Source organism: Notolepis coatsorum (genome assembly GCF_963971535.1).
Source record: "Notolepis coatsorum genome assembly, chromosome: 10".
In the NCBI taxonomy this organism is placed as follows: domain Eukaryota; kingdom Metazoa; phylum Chordata; class Actinopteri; order Aulopiformes; family Paralepididae; genus Notolepis; species Notolepis coatsorum.
In genome coordinates this window covers 35,086,897-35,106,924 of record NC_140174.1, presented here as the reverse complement: position 1 = coordinate 35,106,924, position 20,028 = coordinate 35,086,897, and the positions used below count along the sequence as shown (strand labels likewise).

General features: G+C 48.5%; 1 protein-coding gene across 1 annotated transcript in view; it reads right to left on the bottom strand.

The window, feature by feature from the left end:
* Nucleotides 1–20,028, bottom strand: part of LOC311235530 (adenosine kinase-like) — a 183,273-nt gene that overhangs the window by 55,846 nt on the left and 107,399 nt on the right. The window contains exon 5 of the mRNA XM_084322998.1: nt 13,130–13,300. Within this exon, the coding sequence (XP_084179124.1) occupies nt 13,130–13,300 (171 nt within the window). The remainder of the gene's footprint in view (nt 1–13,129; nt 13,301–20,028) is intronic.

Below are 20,028 nucleotides of genomic sequence, written 5' to 3'. Positions count from 1 at the left end.
TTCCCCCAGCGAAGCGGAGAGGATACTACAACAGGCGTTCCTCGTCAGCCTGACAGCCTCTACCGAACGCGACCGACTCCAAGCGCAGATGCTTAGCGAGCGCGAACACCTCCAAGCACAGCAACGGAGCGAAGAACAGCGCACCCGCCTGGAGATGAGACACTTCCAGACAGAAGAGAATATGGCAAGAGACCGGGCCGACGCCCAGCGTGCCGCTGCCGGTGCCCAAAGAGACGCAGAGCGCGACAGACTACAAGCGCAACTAATAGAGCAGCTGATCAAAAGGACAACTCCCTCTCCCTCCGCCAGGGGTTCAAGGAACTCGTCGAGACAACAGTCAAGGGCAGCGTCACCACAACGAGCAAGCGACCCTGAACTTGACCAACAGACCGAGTCTAGACCCCCCGCAGACCCCCTTCCCATACCGGTCCAAGCGAGACCCAGCTACAAGGAAGGAGCGGCATACACTGCGGAGAAGCTAAATAAACGATTACAGGATCTGGAAGATCTGATAGAGGAAGAAGAGGGAGAGGAGGAGAACCAAGCCCGACGACAGCACAGTACTCCACCGGACCAGGAGGTCCCATACAGTCCAGGCTATACCCCCGCGGCGCTGCGCTACAGACCCCCGACTCTATTCACGGGTGAGCACGACGCACGACCAGCCCCGAGGAACAGCACCTGGACCAGTGGGCCATGGTACCCTGCCAGTACCAGCCCACAGCGAGGCGCAAGAGGGGACTCGCCCAGGAGGTCTCTCCCCCAACGCTCGCCGATGTATCAGCCATCCACGGCGTCATACAATGCCACACCGTCATTCCCAGACTTCGCCTATGAGAGTCGAGCACAGTACACGGAGCTCCGGATGTGCTTAGAGACAATGATGGTGGATGTCGCTGATGAACGCCACAAGTATGCAATATTACTGAAGCACCTGAAAGTACCGCGAGCGCACAATATAGCGCTAGCCTATGCTACCTCTTCGACTCCATACACAGCGGCCCTTGCAGCGCTGGATCAGAGATATGGACGTATATGGGATTACGTAATCCAGGAGATAAGGCATATTGACCGCCTACCCCCAGCCACAGACAATCGCTCACTAGACGACCTGTCAATCAAAGTGCAGTCCCTGGTAGGGATGCTGGGAGCGCAACGGGAGAAGGGCATGCATGAGCTATACGCCAACTCTAACGTCGAGAGGATTTTGGAGAAGCTGCCACCCGCAAGACAGGAGCGCTTTAGGCGGCAGAGGGATTACCGGGATCCCGACGGCCCCGAGCCATCCCTCCTTGATCTGGCCGACTTCCTGGCGAGAGAGGTCAGCAGCTTACGACTGGACACCTTCGGGCGGAGCACGCCAAGCTCCAGAGAGGGACCCAGGAGAATAAATGATGGAAGAAGATCGGTGACTGTCATGCACCAATCAGAGTCAGTACCGAGCAGTAAGAGTCACAGCACCCCCTCGAGAAAGGAGAAGTGGAAGATAGCGTGTCCCTACTGTGAGAAAGAACACTGGCTGTCACAATGTGACCTATTCACAAAGATGAATGCAGAAGAAGTGAGTCAATGGATAAAGTCCAACCGGCGCTGTTATCGATGTGCGCGGCCCCACATGGCAGCCGAATGCCGCCTAAAGAAAAGGTGCAGCCGGTGCGATGGAGCCCATCTAGATATACTACACGAAAGTAACGGAAGACGGCCTATACCTGCACCACGGAGCAGCACCAAGGCAAGTGTCATGTACATTGACCCTGCCAGCAGCGAGACCTGGATGGCGACAATCCCAGGAGAAGCCCAAGAAATGACACTAGGACTAGTCTGGCGCTTCAAAACAGACTCGCTCCACTATAGACACAAACCCTTGGCTCCAGAGCAGGGAAGGTCGGCGGCGATACCGACCACCAGACGGAGTGTGTACAGAACACTCGCCAGACAATATGACCCGTTGGGATGTATTCTACCTTACACCACCAGGGCAAAGATGATTGTACGAGCACTATGGGACAAGGACCAGGGCTGGGACGACCCAATACCCGCACACCTTGCCTCAACATGGAGAGAGTGGGAGACGGAACTCCGCTCACTCCCAGGTGTCAATATACGCCGCAGCTACTTCCCATCCACAGTGAGGCCAGAGACATGCGAGATTGAGCTACACGTCTTCAGCGACGCCTCCGAAGTAGCCTACGGATCGGTGGCCTACTTGCGTGCCCAAGAGATGGGAGGAAAGATACACACTGCTTTCATCCTGGCCCGCTCAAGAATAGCCCCACGTAAGCAACAATCTATCCCACGTCTAGAGCTCTGCGCAGCCCTCGCAGGAGCGCATCTAGCCACGTTAATCCAACGTGAACTCACCATTCCGGTGCATAGAACAATCTTGTGGTCAGATTCCACGACAGTACTCACATGGATCAAGTCTGATTCATGCAGATACAAAGTCTTCGTGGGAGTCAGAGTCACCGAGATTCAAGAGTTAACAGAAGAAGCAAGCTGGCGGTATGTGGACACCAAACACAACCCAGCTGACGTCATCACCCGGGGAATGTCTCTGGATGACCTAACCCGTCGCAACATCTACAGTGACGGACCAGCATTCCTCAAGCTCCCGGAAGGAGATTGGCCTACGCCCACCCCGAGGGAAGCAAGTAACGAGGAGGCTGAGAACAAGAAACCTATGTTCTGTGGACTGAGCACTGTCGCCTCCACAGACCCCAACATAGATGACTGCATTACCCTAGAGAGTGCGCAACAAAGAACATTCCTGCGGCACCACCCAGAGATTCAGTCCACCACGGACATGTCAGCAGCTGACTACGAAGAAGCAGAACTTCTTCTACTACAACGAGCCCAGAGAGACTCGTTCCCCGATGAGCTAGACTGTCTACAGGGAGGAAACCCCGTCCCATCAGACAGCAGACTGATTCACCTGGCACCAGAGAGTGACGCCCATAATCTCATCAGAGTGGGTGGTCGCCTGCGGAGAGCCCCCGATCTACCAGATGACATTAAGTACCCGATCGTCTTGAACAGCCGACACAAGGTCACAGAGCTGATCATAAAGAAATACGACGAGGATGTACACCACGCAGGAGCAGAGAGTCTTCGCGGAGATCAGACGTCGTTATTGGATATTGCAAGGGAGAGAAGCAGTACGGCGCTTCCAGCGAACCTGTCTAGACTGCCGTAAGTGGCGCGCGCAGCCCAGCATACCACGGATGGCTGACTTACCCCCCTGTCGCCTCCGAATCGGCGACAAGCCATTCCACTCCACAGGCATGGACTGCTTTGGCCCGTTGTATATAAAGAGAGGAAGAGGCACCGAGAAGCGGTGGGGTATTGTATTCAAATGCATGACCACCAGAGCGATACATATCGAGCTCCTTCCGACCATGAGCACAGACTCATTCCTTATGGCCTTCCGGAGATTCGCATCACGGAAAGGAAAACCGTCTACATTGTTGTCTGATCACGGGACCAACTTCAAAGGCGGAGAAAGAGAGCTGAGAGAGAGCTTCCAAGCTATGGGCCCAGAACTTAAGACCCACCTCACTCCAGCCCAGATTGACTTCCAGTTTAATCCCCCGAACGCACCCCACTTCGGTGGAACCTGGGAACGAGAAGTACGTTCTATAAAGACAGCCCTGTACGCCGTACTCGGAGCCCAGACTGTGGCGGAGGAAGTCCTAATGACAGTCCTCACGGAGATCGAGGGAGTATTGAACTCAAAGCCCCTCGGTTACGTCTCCAGTGATGTAGCAGATGTCGACCCAGTCACCCCCAACACACTCCTAATGGGGCGGCTGGACCCCGCGCTACCCCAGACAATGTACAGGCCCGAAGAAGCGAACGGCCGAAGAATGTGGAGGTACAGCCAAGTACTAGCTGACAAGTTTTGGAGCAGCTTCCTACTTCACTACCTACCGTCTCTACAGACCCGCCAGAAGTGGGTAAAAGAGAGAGACAATTTGACAGAAGGAACAGTCGTCATGATTATTGACCAGTCACTACCCAGAGCTATGTGGCCGGCTGGCCGCGTAAGCAAAGTGATCACCGGTGCCGATGGCAAGGTCCGAGCAGCTGAAGTACTCGTCCAAGGGCGCACTTACACACGTCCCGTGGCGAGGCTCATAGAACTGCCCCGACTCCCAGATACTATCGATGATGACCATGACCCCATGACTTTGTGAGTTGACTGACCCTTACAGCGGACCTTGAGTGGTAGACAGTGCGGTTAATCTGTCTCTGCTTAGCTAATTAGGTGGGACTAATTAGGGGGCGGCTGTTGTGAAGGATCAGATTAAACCGAATATGTATATTTATTTATATATATATATTTAATTGTATTTGTATATCGTTTGATATCCCCTGTATATTCCTTGTACAATATGCATTGAATATCCCTTTAGTCTACTAAACAGCCCATAATAGTTTCATTCTACCATTGGACGAGAACCTGGCGCCAGGTTGCCATACCCCCTAGGTCCCAGTTCAATCGTGCCGCCTAACATGTCGTGGCAAGCCCCGGTTCCGCGCAGGAATATGTCGGGCGAAATACGAATGGTACTATTTGTTCATAGCGCATATATATATGGCGCAAGTAAAGTAGAACTTTCTTTTAGTCCAGTTCTTTACCCTCCAACAGAGTGACAGACGCAAAGCCTCCCCACGACGCACGTGCAGTGTAGTAAGGCCTACTTGGCCCAGAATAGGCATTGAGATATCGTGTAGATTAATAGTTGAATAGTCATAGTTTGGCACTATACCGTCGAGTTGGACGTATTCTATTAAGCTAATAATAGTCTATTTATGTATGGTGCATCGTTCGGTTAGAGTTCTAAAGTTATCAGTACCCCCATTGTTCCTGACGTTATCTGGACGCTTAACCAGGCTGGTCAGACCCCTAGTGGTGATTGCATCCGAGGAGCTCCGGGCCAAGAGCGACTGGACCTGTATATTGGATTACTCTACCCGGACGACGGCAAGCCTTCCACGGCTTGGATTATGCTTTGTGTGCTTTGATTATTCCATGGATAAAGGCCAACACTGCGGAGTGTTGGAACTACCCCCCGGAGAGGACTCCAGGTGAGACGGCGCTCGACACCAGTGAGGTCGCCTCACGTCTCTCCGTTGTGGACCGGCAGCTACCGTCCACAGAGGGTCCAGCTGTATTCGTCTGCGGTCCGAGGTTCTGTGGGCACCGTGTCCAAGACTTTGGATTCTCCCAAGACACCGTCGGCCAGATGGGATACCGCCAGCGGCTTCTCTAACCCCCCCCTCCTACTGTCTTACAACCAGCGGGACCCCCCCCCCCCTTAGTGTATCCAGCTATAATCATTTAAGTACCATCGCTATCGTTTCCTAAATATTCCAGGTTGTATACTTACTCCCTGCGTAACCAGAGATTGGACATTCAGTGTTGATTTACCTACGAATACTCATTTGCCATAAAAGTGCATATTTCATATTTCAAATCATAAATGTAATTAAGTGATCGTTGTATACACCCTTTGCTGTATTAAACCTTCGATTTGGTACATTTGTGTGGATTCGTTTCATCAGGTGGGAAAGTGTTCATCATACTTATATCTTGTACTGGGTGGCCAGAAGTTAAAGTACATGAGGTAGTGGTATTAAATATCATATCTAACAATACAGTCAGGGAATTGTACCCCTCAGTTACAATTACCATGACTTAAAATCCTCTTACCTTGACGATTAAAAGCCTCCCCAATTTAGAAAACAGTAATCCAATGGCTGGTATTGATAATATAATACTAACTACTGCACGTAGCTAACCGGAGCTAACACAGAACCGGACGGCCACTAAAGCAAATATAATGACTTCCTTTCTGGGGGTTTTCAAAATAAAAGAGCGACGTCTATAGTAGTAGTAGTAGTAGTAGTCGTTTATTTTTTTCAGTCATCATCACACAGTACAACATCATTTATCAATATTTGATTATTTCAAGTGACTGAAAAAGGTACAGACTGAAGCATAGTGCTTATATGTGCCTGTCCTATATTCTTACCAACAAAAAAAAACATCACTCTTTTATTTTGAAAACCGCCAGAAAGGAAGTCATTATATTTGCTTTAGTGGCCGTCCGGTTCTGTGTTAGCTGCGGTTAGTTCCGAGTATATTTGCTTATAAAACGTAATTGTCTAATTCAATAATTTTTTATTTCTCCACGTGGTAAATACACAGGTCACAACATGTTTACAGGAACGTTTTGGAGTTGTATTTGGAGTGTATTTGGTGACTGTAGGACTCTGTAGGGAACGTCAGGCTATTGCCCCCCCCCACTCCCAGTGATGAAGCTAAGCTACACTAACGGAGCTACTGTTCCCAAAGCTAAATGCACGCACAGAGACAAAAAAGGTATGTATCTTCTTGTCTAACTCCAGGGAAGATGTTAAATAAGCTAATTTCCCAAAATATTGGAGTTTTCCTTTAAGAGATACACACAGTGTGTGTACTGTGTGTGTGTGTGTGTGTGTGTGTGTGTGTGTGTGTGTGTGTGTGTGTGTGTGTGTGCCGACGGACTGATGCGTCATTGTGTGGCAACAATAACACGCATCATCGTATTTGGCACAGTTGTATTAGTTTATTATCAGCTTTTAACAGTATGGCAAAAGTAGTCATTCCAGGCATGTATTTATTTAATTTGGGCCCCTGCCACTCTTAACATCGTCCGCACGTCCCTGGACACATTAGCCTTCCAGTTTGGCATATTCTGCAGGCTATTGGAGTCAGCCTGTGTGATCCTGACTGTCAGTGACTTGTTATGAAAGCATCATGGGCTCAGGCTGATCCATCACCGGGGGGTTGGAGGGGTGGAGGAGAGGGGGGTGGAAGAGTGGGGGGTGGAAGAGTGGGGCCAGCGGGGAAGGGGAGGGGTGGGGGTGAGTGTGAGGCTGAGGCAAGTCCTGTTGCCTGTCACTCAACATGCACCACTGCATGACCGCCAACCCTGTCTAGCTCAAACACAACGGGAGGTCCGGAGCACAGACTGTATGAGCAGTCAGTCCTGTTCACTCCACAAAGCGTTCCCGACATGGAAAAGGCCAAAAGGTGTCAAAACACTTTGGCAAGAGTAGCCTAAAGACCCAGGAAGACCTCACTGCTTTAGGGGACGTCGGGTGTAGATTAAATGGCTGTTCCAATTTCCACCGAATGTGTTATTTCACTGTTATTTATCTAGATGAGAGGTGGAAAGAGCAAGCCCAGGCAGAGAGTTTCAAAAAGAGAATCTCTTTCAACAAACTTAACGTTGTAATTATCCCAGAGTCATTATACTATAATGACTGGAGATGTGAGCAAAACTCCTTAAACAAACAGTTGGTTATAGCCCATGTGAGTTATATCCCATGTTAGTTATATCCCATATCCCTGTTCTTCCTGAGGAGACTCAGGTCCTTCAATGTTTGCAATAGACTGCTGCAGTCATTTGACCAGTCTGTAGTGTCCAGCGTCCTCTTCTATGCTGTGGCATGCTGGGGAGGCTACATCAACTCAAGGGACACCAACAAGCTGGTGAGAGTCGAGCTACCTAGACTAGAGGTGATGGCAGAGAGGGGGATGAGAAGGAAGCTGGCTGCCATCCTGGCGAACCCCTCCCACCCTCTCTACGACGAGCTAGTCAAGATGAGAAGCACGTTCAGCCACAGACTCATACCCCCCCGACACTCGACTAACCGCCTCGGACAGTCAGGCTCCACAACAGTGGGCAGCGACTGCTGCCAGACATTGACCTAGAACTAATAGGAACCCAAGGAGGACAATAACACTACCTTAGGCCAGGGGCGTAGCTGGAGGGGGTAGCTTAGGATGATTCCAAGGGCTCAGCACTGGGGGGGGGGCCCAATTTTTTTTTTTTTTTTTTTTTTAACTAGACATCACTCAGGTGTATTATTGATGCTCTCATTGATACTATGTTTGTTTCTGACGTGTGTGTGTGTGTGTGTGTGAGATATATATAGAGAGAGGAGGGGCTTTGGTAGACTATTGCATTGGTCCATTCATTGAAGATGAACGCGATGCGACATCCTTTACTAGGCTCACCCACCAACAGTGCAGGTGCTGAACTGCTGATCCGAATGTATAGGTAAAAACCATATTATACGTTTTCATCAATAAAAAAATGACAAAACAAAAAAACAATACATTCTTTCATGGGGCCCAGAATCTGGAGCTACACTCCTGCCTTAGGCATACTGCACCTTATGTGGATACTGTGATACTGTGAATAATGTATATTTCAGTTAGTTAGATAGTAAATTATAACACTACCTTATGCATACTGCACCTTATGTGACACTGTGAATACTGTGAATATATATTTCAGTTAGTTAGATAGTAAATTATATTGACCCATTTGTTTACACTTGTTGTTTTTACTATACCTGTACCCCCCCCCCCCTTCCCCCATGCTGCTATGATGCCTGAATTTCCCCAAGGGGATCAATAAAGGAATATCTTATCTTATGTAATGTTAGTTATATCCCATGCTAGTTATATCCCATGTTAGTTATATCCCATGTTAGTTATATCCCATGTTAGTTATATCCCATATCCCATGTTAGTTATATCACGCCAGCTTCAGTGTCTTGCTGTTGGACTGCTTCTGTGCCCTCTGAAAGAAATTCACTCAATGCACATCACTGCCCAGGACCACGCCCCTCAGCCTGCATCTCAATGCACCTATCACTGCCCAGGACCACGCCCCTCAGCCTGCATCTCAATGCACCTATCACTGCCCAGGACCACGCCCCTCAGCCTGCATCTCAATGCACCTATCACTGCCCAGGACCACGCTCCTCAGCCTGCATCTCAATGCACCTATCACTGCCCAGGACCATGCCCCTCAGCCTGCATATAAGCAGGTGTGGTTACAGCTAATCTCCTGCCCAAAGCTTCTTTCACGATGAGAGATCAGTTGCTAGCATCTTAGACGCTGTATAAGAAGACGCTCCTGGAGCGGCTGGGTAGTAGTGTAGATGTCTAAGCACTCGCCTACCACCACAGATGACCCCCCTGGTCGTCGCAACAGCGACTCCTACTGTAAGGCCGGGGCACCTGTTCAGCAGGGAGGGGATCTGGGAGAGATATCGGGAGGATGCGACCCTCTCTGCGTGCCCCCCTGTCTCCCTGTCTCCCTGTCTCCAGCTGTCTCGTAGTGATGACCGGAGTGTTGGACGTCCCGTGATGATGACCGGGAGGATGCGACCCTCTCTGCGCCGCCCCCTGTCTCCGGCTGTCTCGTAGTGATGACCGGAGTGTTGGACGTCCCGTGATCAAGACCGGGAGGACGCGACCCTCTTTGCGCCGCCCCTGTGCCTCAAATAGATCCGCTATCAGCTCTATCTTTAATCTTTCAAAATGTTCAGTTGCTATCGCTATCAGCTTTATCTTAAATTTTTCAAAATGTTCAGTTGCTATAACATGAACTCATCTGTGTTTCACTACACACATGAGTGCATGCTTACTAACTCTTCGCCTGTTTTATTGCAACACTACTATCACCGACATCTAAGAAGGGAGATCCCCCCTTGAATGGCCCTTCTAAGGGTTCTCTCCTCCACATTGCCTGTGGTGAATTTTTTCCTATTGCTAGGTTTTAGTGAGTTTTTCCTTACCTTCACGTGGGGTATGTCTGGGAGTGTTGCATTCATTTATTTATTTTGCATTTATAAAAAAATATTTGGACCTTATGGTGTTCTTGTTTTGTTCTTGACTTGTTTAAAGAAGATGTGTACGGCCCATGGGGACATTAACGTGTGTCGTCGGGCCTTACAAATAAATTTTAGGGATGCTCGATATTGGCTTTTTTACCGATACCGATATTGTCCAACTCTTAATTTCCGATACCGATATCAACCGATATCACATTTTAATGCCGATATCGGCCGATAATATCGGTAGGCCGATAATATCGGACATCCCTAATAAATTTGATTTGATTTAGATAGTGTGAACCTCTGTGTGCGTTAAGCTTTCATAGTGAAACTCCTAGCTGTCATGTGAAAAGAAGCGGCTGGCGAATACATGTATCGGAGGATGCAGAGGCAATCTGGTTTGTGCTGCAGGTTTTTGAAAAAGTCGGTTGAAATGAAATGCTGCGAGGACTCCTGGTGTTATTCTAATTGCACTGGACCGGGGCTCAACATTCCGGTTGCCCCGACCTGATGCAGCTTGCCGGCAGCTCCACCACGGCCCTTTCCATGGTCTTAGGAAACTCTGTTTCAGGCGCATTGGCAAAGTACGTCATCCTCCTGTCCTAGGACAGCGACTGATGGCTTGGTTTCTGAAAGGTTGAACCTTGAGAACAGAGGTATCAATCCTGATGTCATCAGAACCATTCAGAGCGCTCATGCGCCATCCGTTACTTCTCTTTACGCAGGGAAGTGTCTATAATTCCAATATTGGCCTCTGGACCCGACCTCCTGTCCTCTGGAATCGGACAGGAATCCATCCTTTCTCCAGTCTCTGTTAGACAATCTGTCTTTCTCGGCCGCGGCTATCTCTGCCTGTCAACAGGGTTGACGATAAGTCTCTGCTCAGCCATCCACTGGTCAAGCGCTTCCTGAAGGGCGCTAGGTGCCTTAAACTGGTTAAAAGCATTTTGACTCCTTTAGTCAGCACATTTGGAACAGGCCTCCTTTGTCTTGTAAAGAGTATACATCCGTTATGTCCTATCCATGCACTCTTAGTCTATGTGAGACGCACTACTGACTTTAGATCCACTTGAGAAAAACGCCTGTCAGAATAGTTGTGCGTGGGCAACACCTTCTGCTACACTCTGACTCCTTCTCTGCCCTTCTCGGAGGGGCATTCGGTGGAAGACATCTGTGCAGCAGCCTCTTGGTCTTTGCTTTGTCCCTTTATCAGGAGGTTTTCTCTGCCACTCTTTCCTCTGTTCAGGAGCACTCCCTCATCTACCTAGCTGTGAGGTTACCCAGGCTCCCTTTCTTTCACCAGTACAACATTTCTATTCACATTTCGACCGTCGGTTGTGTGATAATAAAGGGTTAACCTTCTGTCGTGTGGCAGTGAAAGGGTTAACCTTCTGTGTATTGTCACAGTGAAAGGGTTAACCGTTTTGGTAGTGCGGCAGTGAAAGGGTTAATACCTCTCTGTCCTGTATGCTTGAGAAGCGTGCGTAAAGAGGGTCCCCTATTTGGTTTGTTACAATTCATAACCTAGACCCTAAACCCTGCTTTCCTTATTCCATACCCCTTTTCTATTATTTTAGTTTTTAGGCTAGGTTAAGGTTTTATTTCCTTCTCTCAGCCATTTCCTTCAACTTGTCAGTTTTGGATACATGGCTGATGTGCTTTTACGCATGGAGATACAACTCTGACCTCTGATCTTTCACAGGGACATGAGTTGTTTATCCCTCTACTGGGAACCTGTTAACGTTCCGCCATTTTGGACGAATTATTACAGATACAAGGATTACAAAAACATCTGTAAAACACTAATTTTCCGTGGGATTGTTATAAACTTTGGACTTGTACTGTAGATAAGACTTCAGGCTATGGAACCGTTATGTTTTACAGCTCCTACCTCTCAGCTGGAACTCAAAAACAGGCATCTGGCAAGTAAACAAATGTGAGTAACCAAAACCTTTATTTCAGTGTGTTCTAACTCTATTACATTAGCACTCAGAGTGATTCTTCTCCTGTTGTGGAAGAAAGTTCAGAATGTTTCCTTTAAAAAAATACCAGACTCATGCATGTGCTATACGTGGTTCAAGTAATACATCGCAAAAATTACTTTGGGTATGCAATCGTCAAGCGTTTTATACAAAATGTGCCCTCAGCATAAGGGGTTAAGGGGCCAACAGGAGGTACACTGATCAGGGCTTCACGCCAGCTTCGCCCATTTGTCCAATGGGCGAAACAAGAATGAGATATAACAAAGGTTATGAATTATAACCCTAGTTATATTAATGCTGGCAAAGCGTTTTGCTTTTACTCCCCGTTGTCCTTAGTTTCTTCTTAGGTGAAAGAAGCTTTGGGAGAGAGATTAACCGCAACCACACCTGCTTATATGCTAAGCAGAGGGGCGTGGTCCTGGTCAGTGATAGGTGCATTCAGTGAAATCCTTCCAGAGGGCGCCTAAAGGCGTAGAAGCAGTCCAATAGGCGAAGCAGCATTAATATAACTAGGGTTGTAATTCATAACCTTTGTTACCACCCACCCAAAAATACATAACGTTTGCAAAAAAAATATCCACCGCGGTTTAGGAGACAAGAATCGTTCCTCACAGCAATTAGGGAGAAAGAGAAAGAGAGAGAGACAGAGAGAGAGAGAGAGGGGGGGGGGTGTATATGCAAGGCAGGTATCATGGAGCTTATGGAGGGAGAGAGAAAAGTAGAAGGCAGGAAAAGCTGAAGTCAGCAACACGGCAATAAATCGTCAAATGCTGAGCGGTTTCTTCCAATTGTATCCCGGTCTGTGGACCCCATCGCTACTCCCCCACTCCCACCCAAAAAAAGGGGGTTCTGTTTTGCAACTTTAGCAGTGGGGAGGCTTGGGGCTGGAGAGTGCAGTGCAGAGATCTGCAGTTGGCCTGGGTCCCTCCCAAAGTCAAGCTTGGCTGCCCCACTAGAGGAGACTCGCACAGCTCTGTGACCAGAGCCTGACCTCCAACTGACCACTCGCTTCCACGCGACCCGGGGAAATCAATAGATTAACTGGCATGAAATGGTGACACGGTTAAGATGAATGATTACCGGACTAATTCTTACCAGTCTCTTTATAGGGCAGCGGCTAAGTGAAATGTTAAATGGAGTATTGAGGAGGAAGGAGAGAGTGTGTGTGTGTGTGGAGGGGAGTCGGGGGGGGGGGGGGGGGGGGCAGGGGGGCGATGGACAAGGCACTTAATTTAGCTTTCAACAAGGTGAGAGGATATAATGTTCAAAATGTAAGCGCTCCCTCTCTTAACGCTCTGGCTCACAAACACAACCTAGACACACACCCACACCCACACACACACACACACACACACACACACACACACACACACACACACAGAACAATGTGTTTGGAACTGTGTAAGCAGAATACATCCATCTTGGAGGCCTCTCTTGGAGGACAAATGGGCCCTTTTTTCACTCACCGTCTCGTTGCCGAACAAGATGTCGACGTACGGCATGACCTTCATCAGCGGCTCTTTGAAGAACTGGCTGATGAAAGGTGCCGAGAGGTTCAGACAGAAGATCTTGTTGTTTTCGGAGGCATGCTTCGCCACCTTGACGATGGAATCTGGGGACACGGTCAGGAAGAAACCCTGTGAAAGGAAGACACACAATATTTCTCACAGCATGTTCTCAAGCGTGGGTTTTTTTTTTTTTCAGAGAAACAATCCCCCCCCAGAGCTCTCGCCGCCGGACAGACAGAATCGCTTTGCGGTCCGACAGCGGAACCGCAGGGCCTAAAAGGATGGATTGAACCGGGAGGCTTTTCCCCCCGTGGATGAAACTGCTAATTTGCGGCGTTTGAATACTGACAAGGCAATCTTAGGGGTGACAAGGTGTGGTATTATTTGAAATAACATGAGACAGACAGCGGTAGCTTAAAGCATTTATCCAAAATGGTTTAGTGGAACATATACTGTACAGTGTAACAAAGAGGGGAAAAAAAGGCAGGGAAAAAAATCCATCCAGGACAAAGCCTGTGGCTGGAGTCCAAGGCTTGTACTGGAGGAAGCACCGCGCACGTATCCGATGATAGGCAGAACAAAAGTCTCGTCTGGACTCCCCTTACTTGGAAACAAGAGAGGCAGGTCAACTCTTTGTGTGAATGAATACAAATCAGGTAAGAAAACACCTTTGTGTTGCAGGTTGAAACCCGAAGCGAGACTCTCCAGCAAAAAACTGCACAAAAACCACTCCTGCTTTGATACTGATCTTCTTAACCTTGTTATTCAGCAACAAGCTTCTCTATAAAAACCACTGTGTCACAATAGGGGAGCGGAGGGGGGAGAGAAAAAAGTTTCTGCCTGGTGATACGTTTAATCTCGTTGAAAAGCGTCCATTGTGCGCAAACGGTGCGGTTGTCATTAAAGTACGTATGACATTTGCGGGGCGGACGGGAGAAGCGACCTCCATGTGAAAAAGAACGGGCTATAATACCGGCGAGGAGGGAGGGAGCGAGACCGCGCCAGTCAATCAAACGTTACGAGGTATTACATGGTCGCGGTGGCAAGGGAGACTTGAACACTCCATCACATATTCATGCTGTCTTTCTCATTACTTTGCAGCGTGCCGCGCGGTTTGTGGGGGGAAGTGTCTTTAGTCTAGGCCTGGGTCAGCGCCCGTGGGTTGCAGGGTCACGATGCCATCTGTTGTAGGAGAGAGGTGTTTTGAATGGGGCCCCATGGAACACAAAGGGAACTCACTCTGGGCTAATGGGCCATCATTGACCCTGACATTTTTCTTTCGGAGTGTGCCAACGTGTCAGAGGAAGAGGAGATTGTTTTCCGACACAAATGGCCCTTTTTGTAGTTGGAAATAAACTGTCATGGTTACCATAATGTTACCTCTGATCAAAGGGGGCCGCGGCTCGATCAAATAACCTAAGGGGTGGTGAACTTTAAAAGCCGCGCCGTGGTCTCTCTAATCACACGCCGGCTCTATGTAATTTACCTCTAACTGCACCGTCGCTGCCAGTGCCACCTCGCCAGATTGCAACAGAACTCTCCGCTTTTTTTCTCTCTCTCTGCGAACCACACATTACAACCCGTTCACTTGATTTCGGGTAATTTATTTATCAGTGAAAAAAAACGGACATCAAACACGTCACACGCTTCACTTCACATCTGCTCTTGTTGAGTCTGGTCGGATCGAACCGAGGAGTGTTTACCTCCCCTGGTTTGGTTCATGAGGGGAGGTGGGGTCAGTATCGGGTCCGCACCGCACCCCCCCCCTGGTCCACCCGCCTGTCTGTGGTGGTCTCGGTCGGTTTGTTTGAAGTGAGAATGCACTTGGACCAAAAGGCAGGAAAATAGGAACAACTGTGTATTTTTAGTTTTACTTGCTAAAAGCAAAAATAATAAACTTGTGATGATGAAAAATTGCACATTCAGAGAAATATGGACAAATGTCAACAAAAACTGTCCGATCAGCAGAATAATAGGCTAGCTTAACAAATACCAAATCACACATGCATAACTGTAGACAGTGCCGCACAATTAATCACCAACATTGACTTGGACAATGTAAATAACATTGTCAACGTGGAAACATTTGGGAAAGTTTGTTCACATAACAGTTGTTAGGATAGAAAATTATGTCCAATAAATGGCTGACCTGCATGATCACATGGCTTTGTTTATTCTACAAAGTACGGTTTGTGTGTGATTTGGTAACGTGAAACCAAACCAAACCACTGGGGAGAAAACTCCCAACAAAAGTAACAAGGTCACGTCTGATTTGAACCATCTCAAACAAACGTAGGTGTGAAAGAGCCCTTAATTATCACTCATGTGATCTGACTGTTTCCCCCCCAGACATGGAGGAGTGCTGAGAAGTCTAGAGTTTCTTTTGGAGTACACATTCAAAACCCAGTCTGTCAAAACCACAGATCAGCTTCCAATTCACAGAACCAAAATAAAAAACATCCCCATTAAACTGTTTTTCCCGTATTGGAAGTTACAGAAATGCCCTAGGCTGCCACTTTCACAAAACAATGAACGCAGTTTTTTTCCTTCCCCTTCACTTCACCCAGACTCCCAAGTCTTAGCGACTCCAGTCCGGTGGCTTGCGGGGGGAAGGAAAGCATGTGAAATTCCAGTTCCCATCGTCGTGGGCTCAACTTTTGTGGACTAAAGAAATAGGAGAAGTTAAGTCTTTAGCGCTGCCGGGGCGGATCATGTGTCGAGAATAACAGCTACAGTTTCCCCAGGTGTCAGGGAGCCTCGGTGAAGTGGACCACGATCACGTTTCCCAGGTCGCCACGATCAAAGTGCCAAGGGGGGGGGGGGGGGGGGCGTTGGGGGTACACTTTGTTCAGTTTCCACCCTCTGCCAAAACATTAAATAAGGCATTCCAGAGATGCATTTTTCCTGGCAACGCGATAACAAGGAGCAATGTTTTTTTGGCCGCGTCAAAGCGGTAATTTGAGGGGAAAGACTTGGAAGGCGAACACATCCATTTTCAATGTTTACCTAAAAGAGGAATGACTTCCACTTTGCTCGCACCAAGGGAATGTTCTAGATGGCAGTCTTTTAACCCTTTCACTACCACACTACCAAAGGGTTAACTCTTTCACTGCGACAATACAGAAGGTTAACCCTTTCACTGCCACACGACAAAAGGGTTAACCCTTTCACAACCACACTACAGAAGGTTAACCGTCTGTAGTGTGGTAGTGAAAGGTTAACCTCCTGTAGTGTGGTAGTGAAAGGGTTAAAGAGGAGAACTGTGGCGACCTGACCGCACCGAGACTCCACTCCGGCGGGCGGCGGTGGCAGCCGGTGACAAACCGTAACACTTTCCCTGCATTGTATTGCTGTTGTGCGTGTGTGTGTGTGTGTGTGTGTGTGTGTGTTCCCCCCCCCCACCCCCCTCTTTCTTCTTCTCTTCCTCTTCCCGGGGCTCTGCTTCACATCTGAAAAGCCGGGCGTGATGGATGGCGTGATGTCACTGCGCTTAAAATAAAAGTGGACATCTGAAGGGTAAAAATGATCTATTTCGGGAAGGGCATTTTCATTTGTGCCAGCAGGGGTGGTCATGGAAAAGGAAAAGCTTTTCTTTTTTTTTTCTTCTTCAGGGGTCCATTTTAATTCTGCAGGGGTAAGTGTGTGTGTGTGTGTGTGTGTGTGGGGGGGGGGGGGGGGGGGGGGGTAAAATACTGCATCATAACGTTTTGTTTGACACTTTCCATTGCTCAGGAGGAAGGATGGCGGAACACAGTGAAGGGAATACATACCAATCGTCGCCTCTCGGGGGGACAAACCGGGCGGCGACGCACATTTGGAGCTAAATTCCGTCAATGTCCCCTGTCATACTGTAGCTCCGATTGTACACAGAGGGGCTTGCTCCAGTACTAATTTCACACATTGTGTGGAAAGCCTGGTAGCTTACTCACTGCGCGGTGTTTCCCATCAAAGCTCGTACAAAGGATTTGCCCCCGCCACGCACTCCCTGTCATTACCACAGAAGGCCCCCCCATCACGCTCTCTCGCTCCCCCTCTCTCGCGTGGGGAGGGTTCATTACACAGAATTAGATGTCACACTGATCAGAGCGTGCGCACGCTGCCACACACACACACACACACAAACAGACACACACTGTTCCTCCTCCTCGGTTTAGCTTTGTAACGCGTACCGCGGTGAGGCGGATCGATAGCCGAGGTTTTGGTCGCTTCATTAGCCCAGTGTGACTTCCCGGCTCTGCCAAGGCACCTCGAACGAGAGCGCTCCCAGATGTATTTTACCCTCCCGCCCCCCTCCCTCCCACCACCACCTATATCGAAGGGCCCTGCTGTTTTACAAATACACACACAAGACACAAACAGGCCCTCACACAGACGCGAGGGGAGTGGAGGAGTGAGTGGCAGACTCCGGCTCCACAGAGAGGGAGTGATAGAGAGGGGTAAGTGAGTAATGGTGAAGCGAAGTGTACTGGACTCTTTTCGTATCACAAACAGTACTGTGTTTGCAAATCTGATATGTCATAAATGTATAGATGTAGCAGTACTGTCTATCTGTATGTCATGTATGTCATATATGTTATGATGAATTGAAAATGGGGGACCCTGATGTAAACAAGACGAAAGTCTTTCTCTGGTCTGCATCCCCTTAACAATTGTATGTATTGAGTTGTACTGTACTGTACCCATTCTGCAATCTGTTAATAAAGTTTTCAATCAATCAATCAAACCTTGAGTGGAGTGGATACAAAAAATATTAAAAAATCTCCACAAAGATGACGGGAGCGCTTTTAAGGCCACTCTAATATTCCTCAAAACAGTTTCAAAAGGAATACACGTGAGGCAAGCTGGCGAAGCCCTTGGGATTCTTTTCACGCTGCTAATGATGTTTTGTGTCACGTCAAACAGAGTGGCCAGTTGGTTTAGCTTCGAAACAAGTTCAATTAGGCCAACAGAGAAGATGACAAATGCACTTCAGAGGAAATAAAAAAATAAATAAAAAAAATCCAAGGCCTGATTCAGCTTAGCCAGCGCTTTTTCAGAATACGCTTGATCCGACTGCGAGGCAATCCAAGCGCGCGAGATAGCATCTGCTTCTTCCTCTTTCTCTCTAACATTAAGAATCATGTTCTGGAGAACCTTATCAGATATCTAGGAATCCATCCACTCCTTCAGAAGGGAGCTGGAGAGAGGCCAACCGGGCTGGAAACTAAAAAAGAGGGGAGGGCCGCGCTTGTAAAAGGATGCTTGGAGATGAGGAGGGAGGGTAATCATATCAGCCCAGAGCTCTCTGGAGCAACATAAATGTGCCACAAACTCTGGATTTAACAACTGCAGAGAGACATTACTTACTAACTGCTATGGTATTTATTTCTTTAGAATTTTTTCTCTGGTTTAAATATTACTCAACCCCCCCTCCCACCCTCTCCCCAAGTAAGAGATATTTTTTCCCAATGTTGCCGAGGTCTCTCGTGGTCCATATGAAATATGGCGACGCAGCTGGAAGGTCATGGTGGTAACCAAACATACCTGTCCAAGGTCACCCTAATGAGCCTGGATAAAACGGGGCATTAAAGCCGACCGCAGAACACTTCGGGGGGGGGGGGGGGGGGTGTCACACGGCCGGCCCGGCAATTTGTACCGTCCATCAGAGAACATAATTACATTAACCTCCGATGCCTCCTCCCCATAAAAATAATGGCCAAAAACGACTTGCGTGGAGAGAGAGAGAGAGACAGAGAGACAGAGAGAGAGAGAGAGAAATAAAAAGTCTAACCCCGTGGAGAGGTTAAAACAGAGCTGGCAACACAACACTGGATGGGGTCTGGGTGATTAGAGTTGGTATATCTGGCTAATAAGAGAAGCGGCTTCAGGAGCTCCTCGACTGCCTTGGCTTCCGCTCCCTCTCTCTGTTAAGCTCCAGAGTTGGGAGGAAGAGGAGAGAAAGAAAGTGTTGGCCGGGCTCAGAGGCCAGCCCCGAGAAGAGGAGGAGGAATGCCAAGGAATGTACTTGAGATCTAAAACAGACAAGAGTTGAAGCCAAGAGCATTCAAATGCCAATTCTAATCCGCAAAATAATTCAGTGCATGGCACAAAGCGACTTTCCCCCTTTACAGATACCATATGTTACCTCTGTTAGGAGGAGGCAAGCCATGTCAATCCGGTAAGAGAAGACGGGCTTTCCTCTTAACGGATAACTCTTCTGGTAATGAATTAAAGGGGGCCCACAACAAAAGGCCTCGGCGACTGTAAGACACAACATACATTTTCATGGTGTGCCGAAAACCGCCTTCTCCACGGTTTCCTTGCCGCCGCCGGGAACTGTGTTGAGAACAAACTGTTTGGTTTGCAGGGAGTTAAAAACGTACTAATGCATACACTCTGGAGTGTCCTTGTCTGCCACACTGCACTTAATTAGCATTTTAGCGCTAGCAGTTCTCTCTCTCCTTCAGTACCTCTGAAGGGGAAACATCACTGTGGCTTCGGCATGGACACACACACACACACACACACACACACACACACACACACACACACACACACACACACACACACACACACACACACATCACACACACACACACACACACACACACACACACACACACACACACACACACACACACACACACACACACACACACACACACACACACACACACACACACACACACACACACACACACACACACACACACACACACACACACACACACACACACACAATATTTCTGGAGTCAAGTTTGAGTTTTTGCATTGCCTACAGTACTTCAGTTCAGGATGGGGTGGAGGAGGAGGTGGCGTGAGTGAGGGGGGGGGGGGGGGGGGGGGTTGATGGAAAATGGAATAACAGTCTGCGAAAC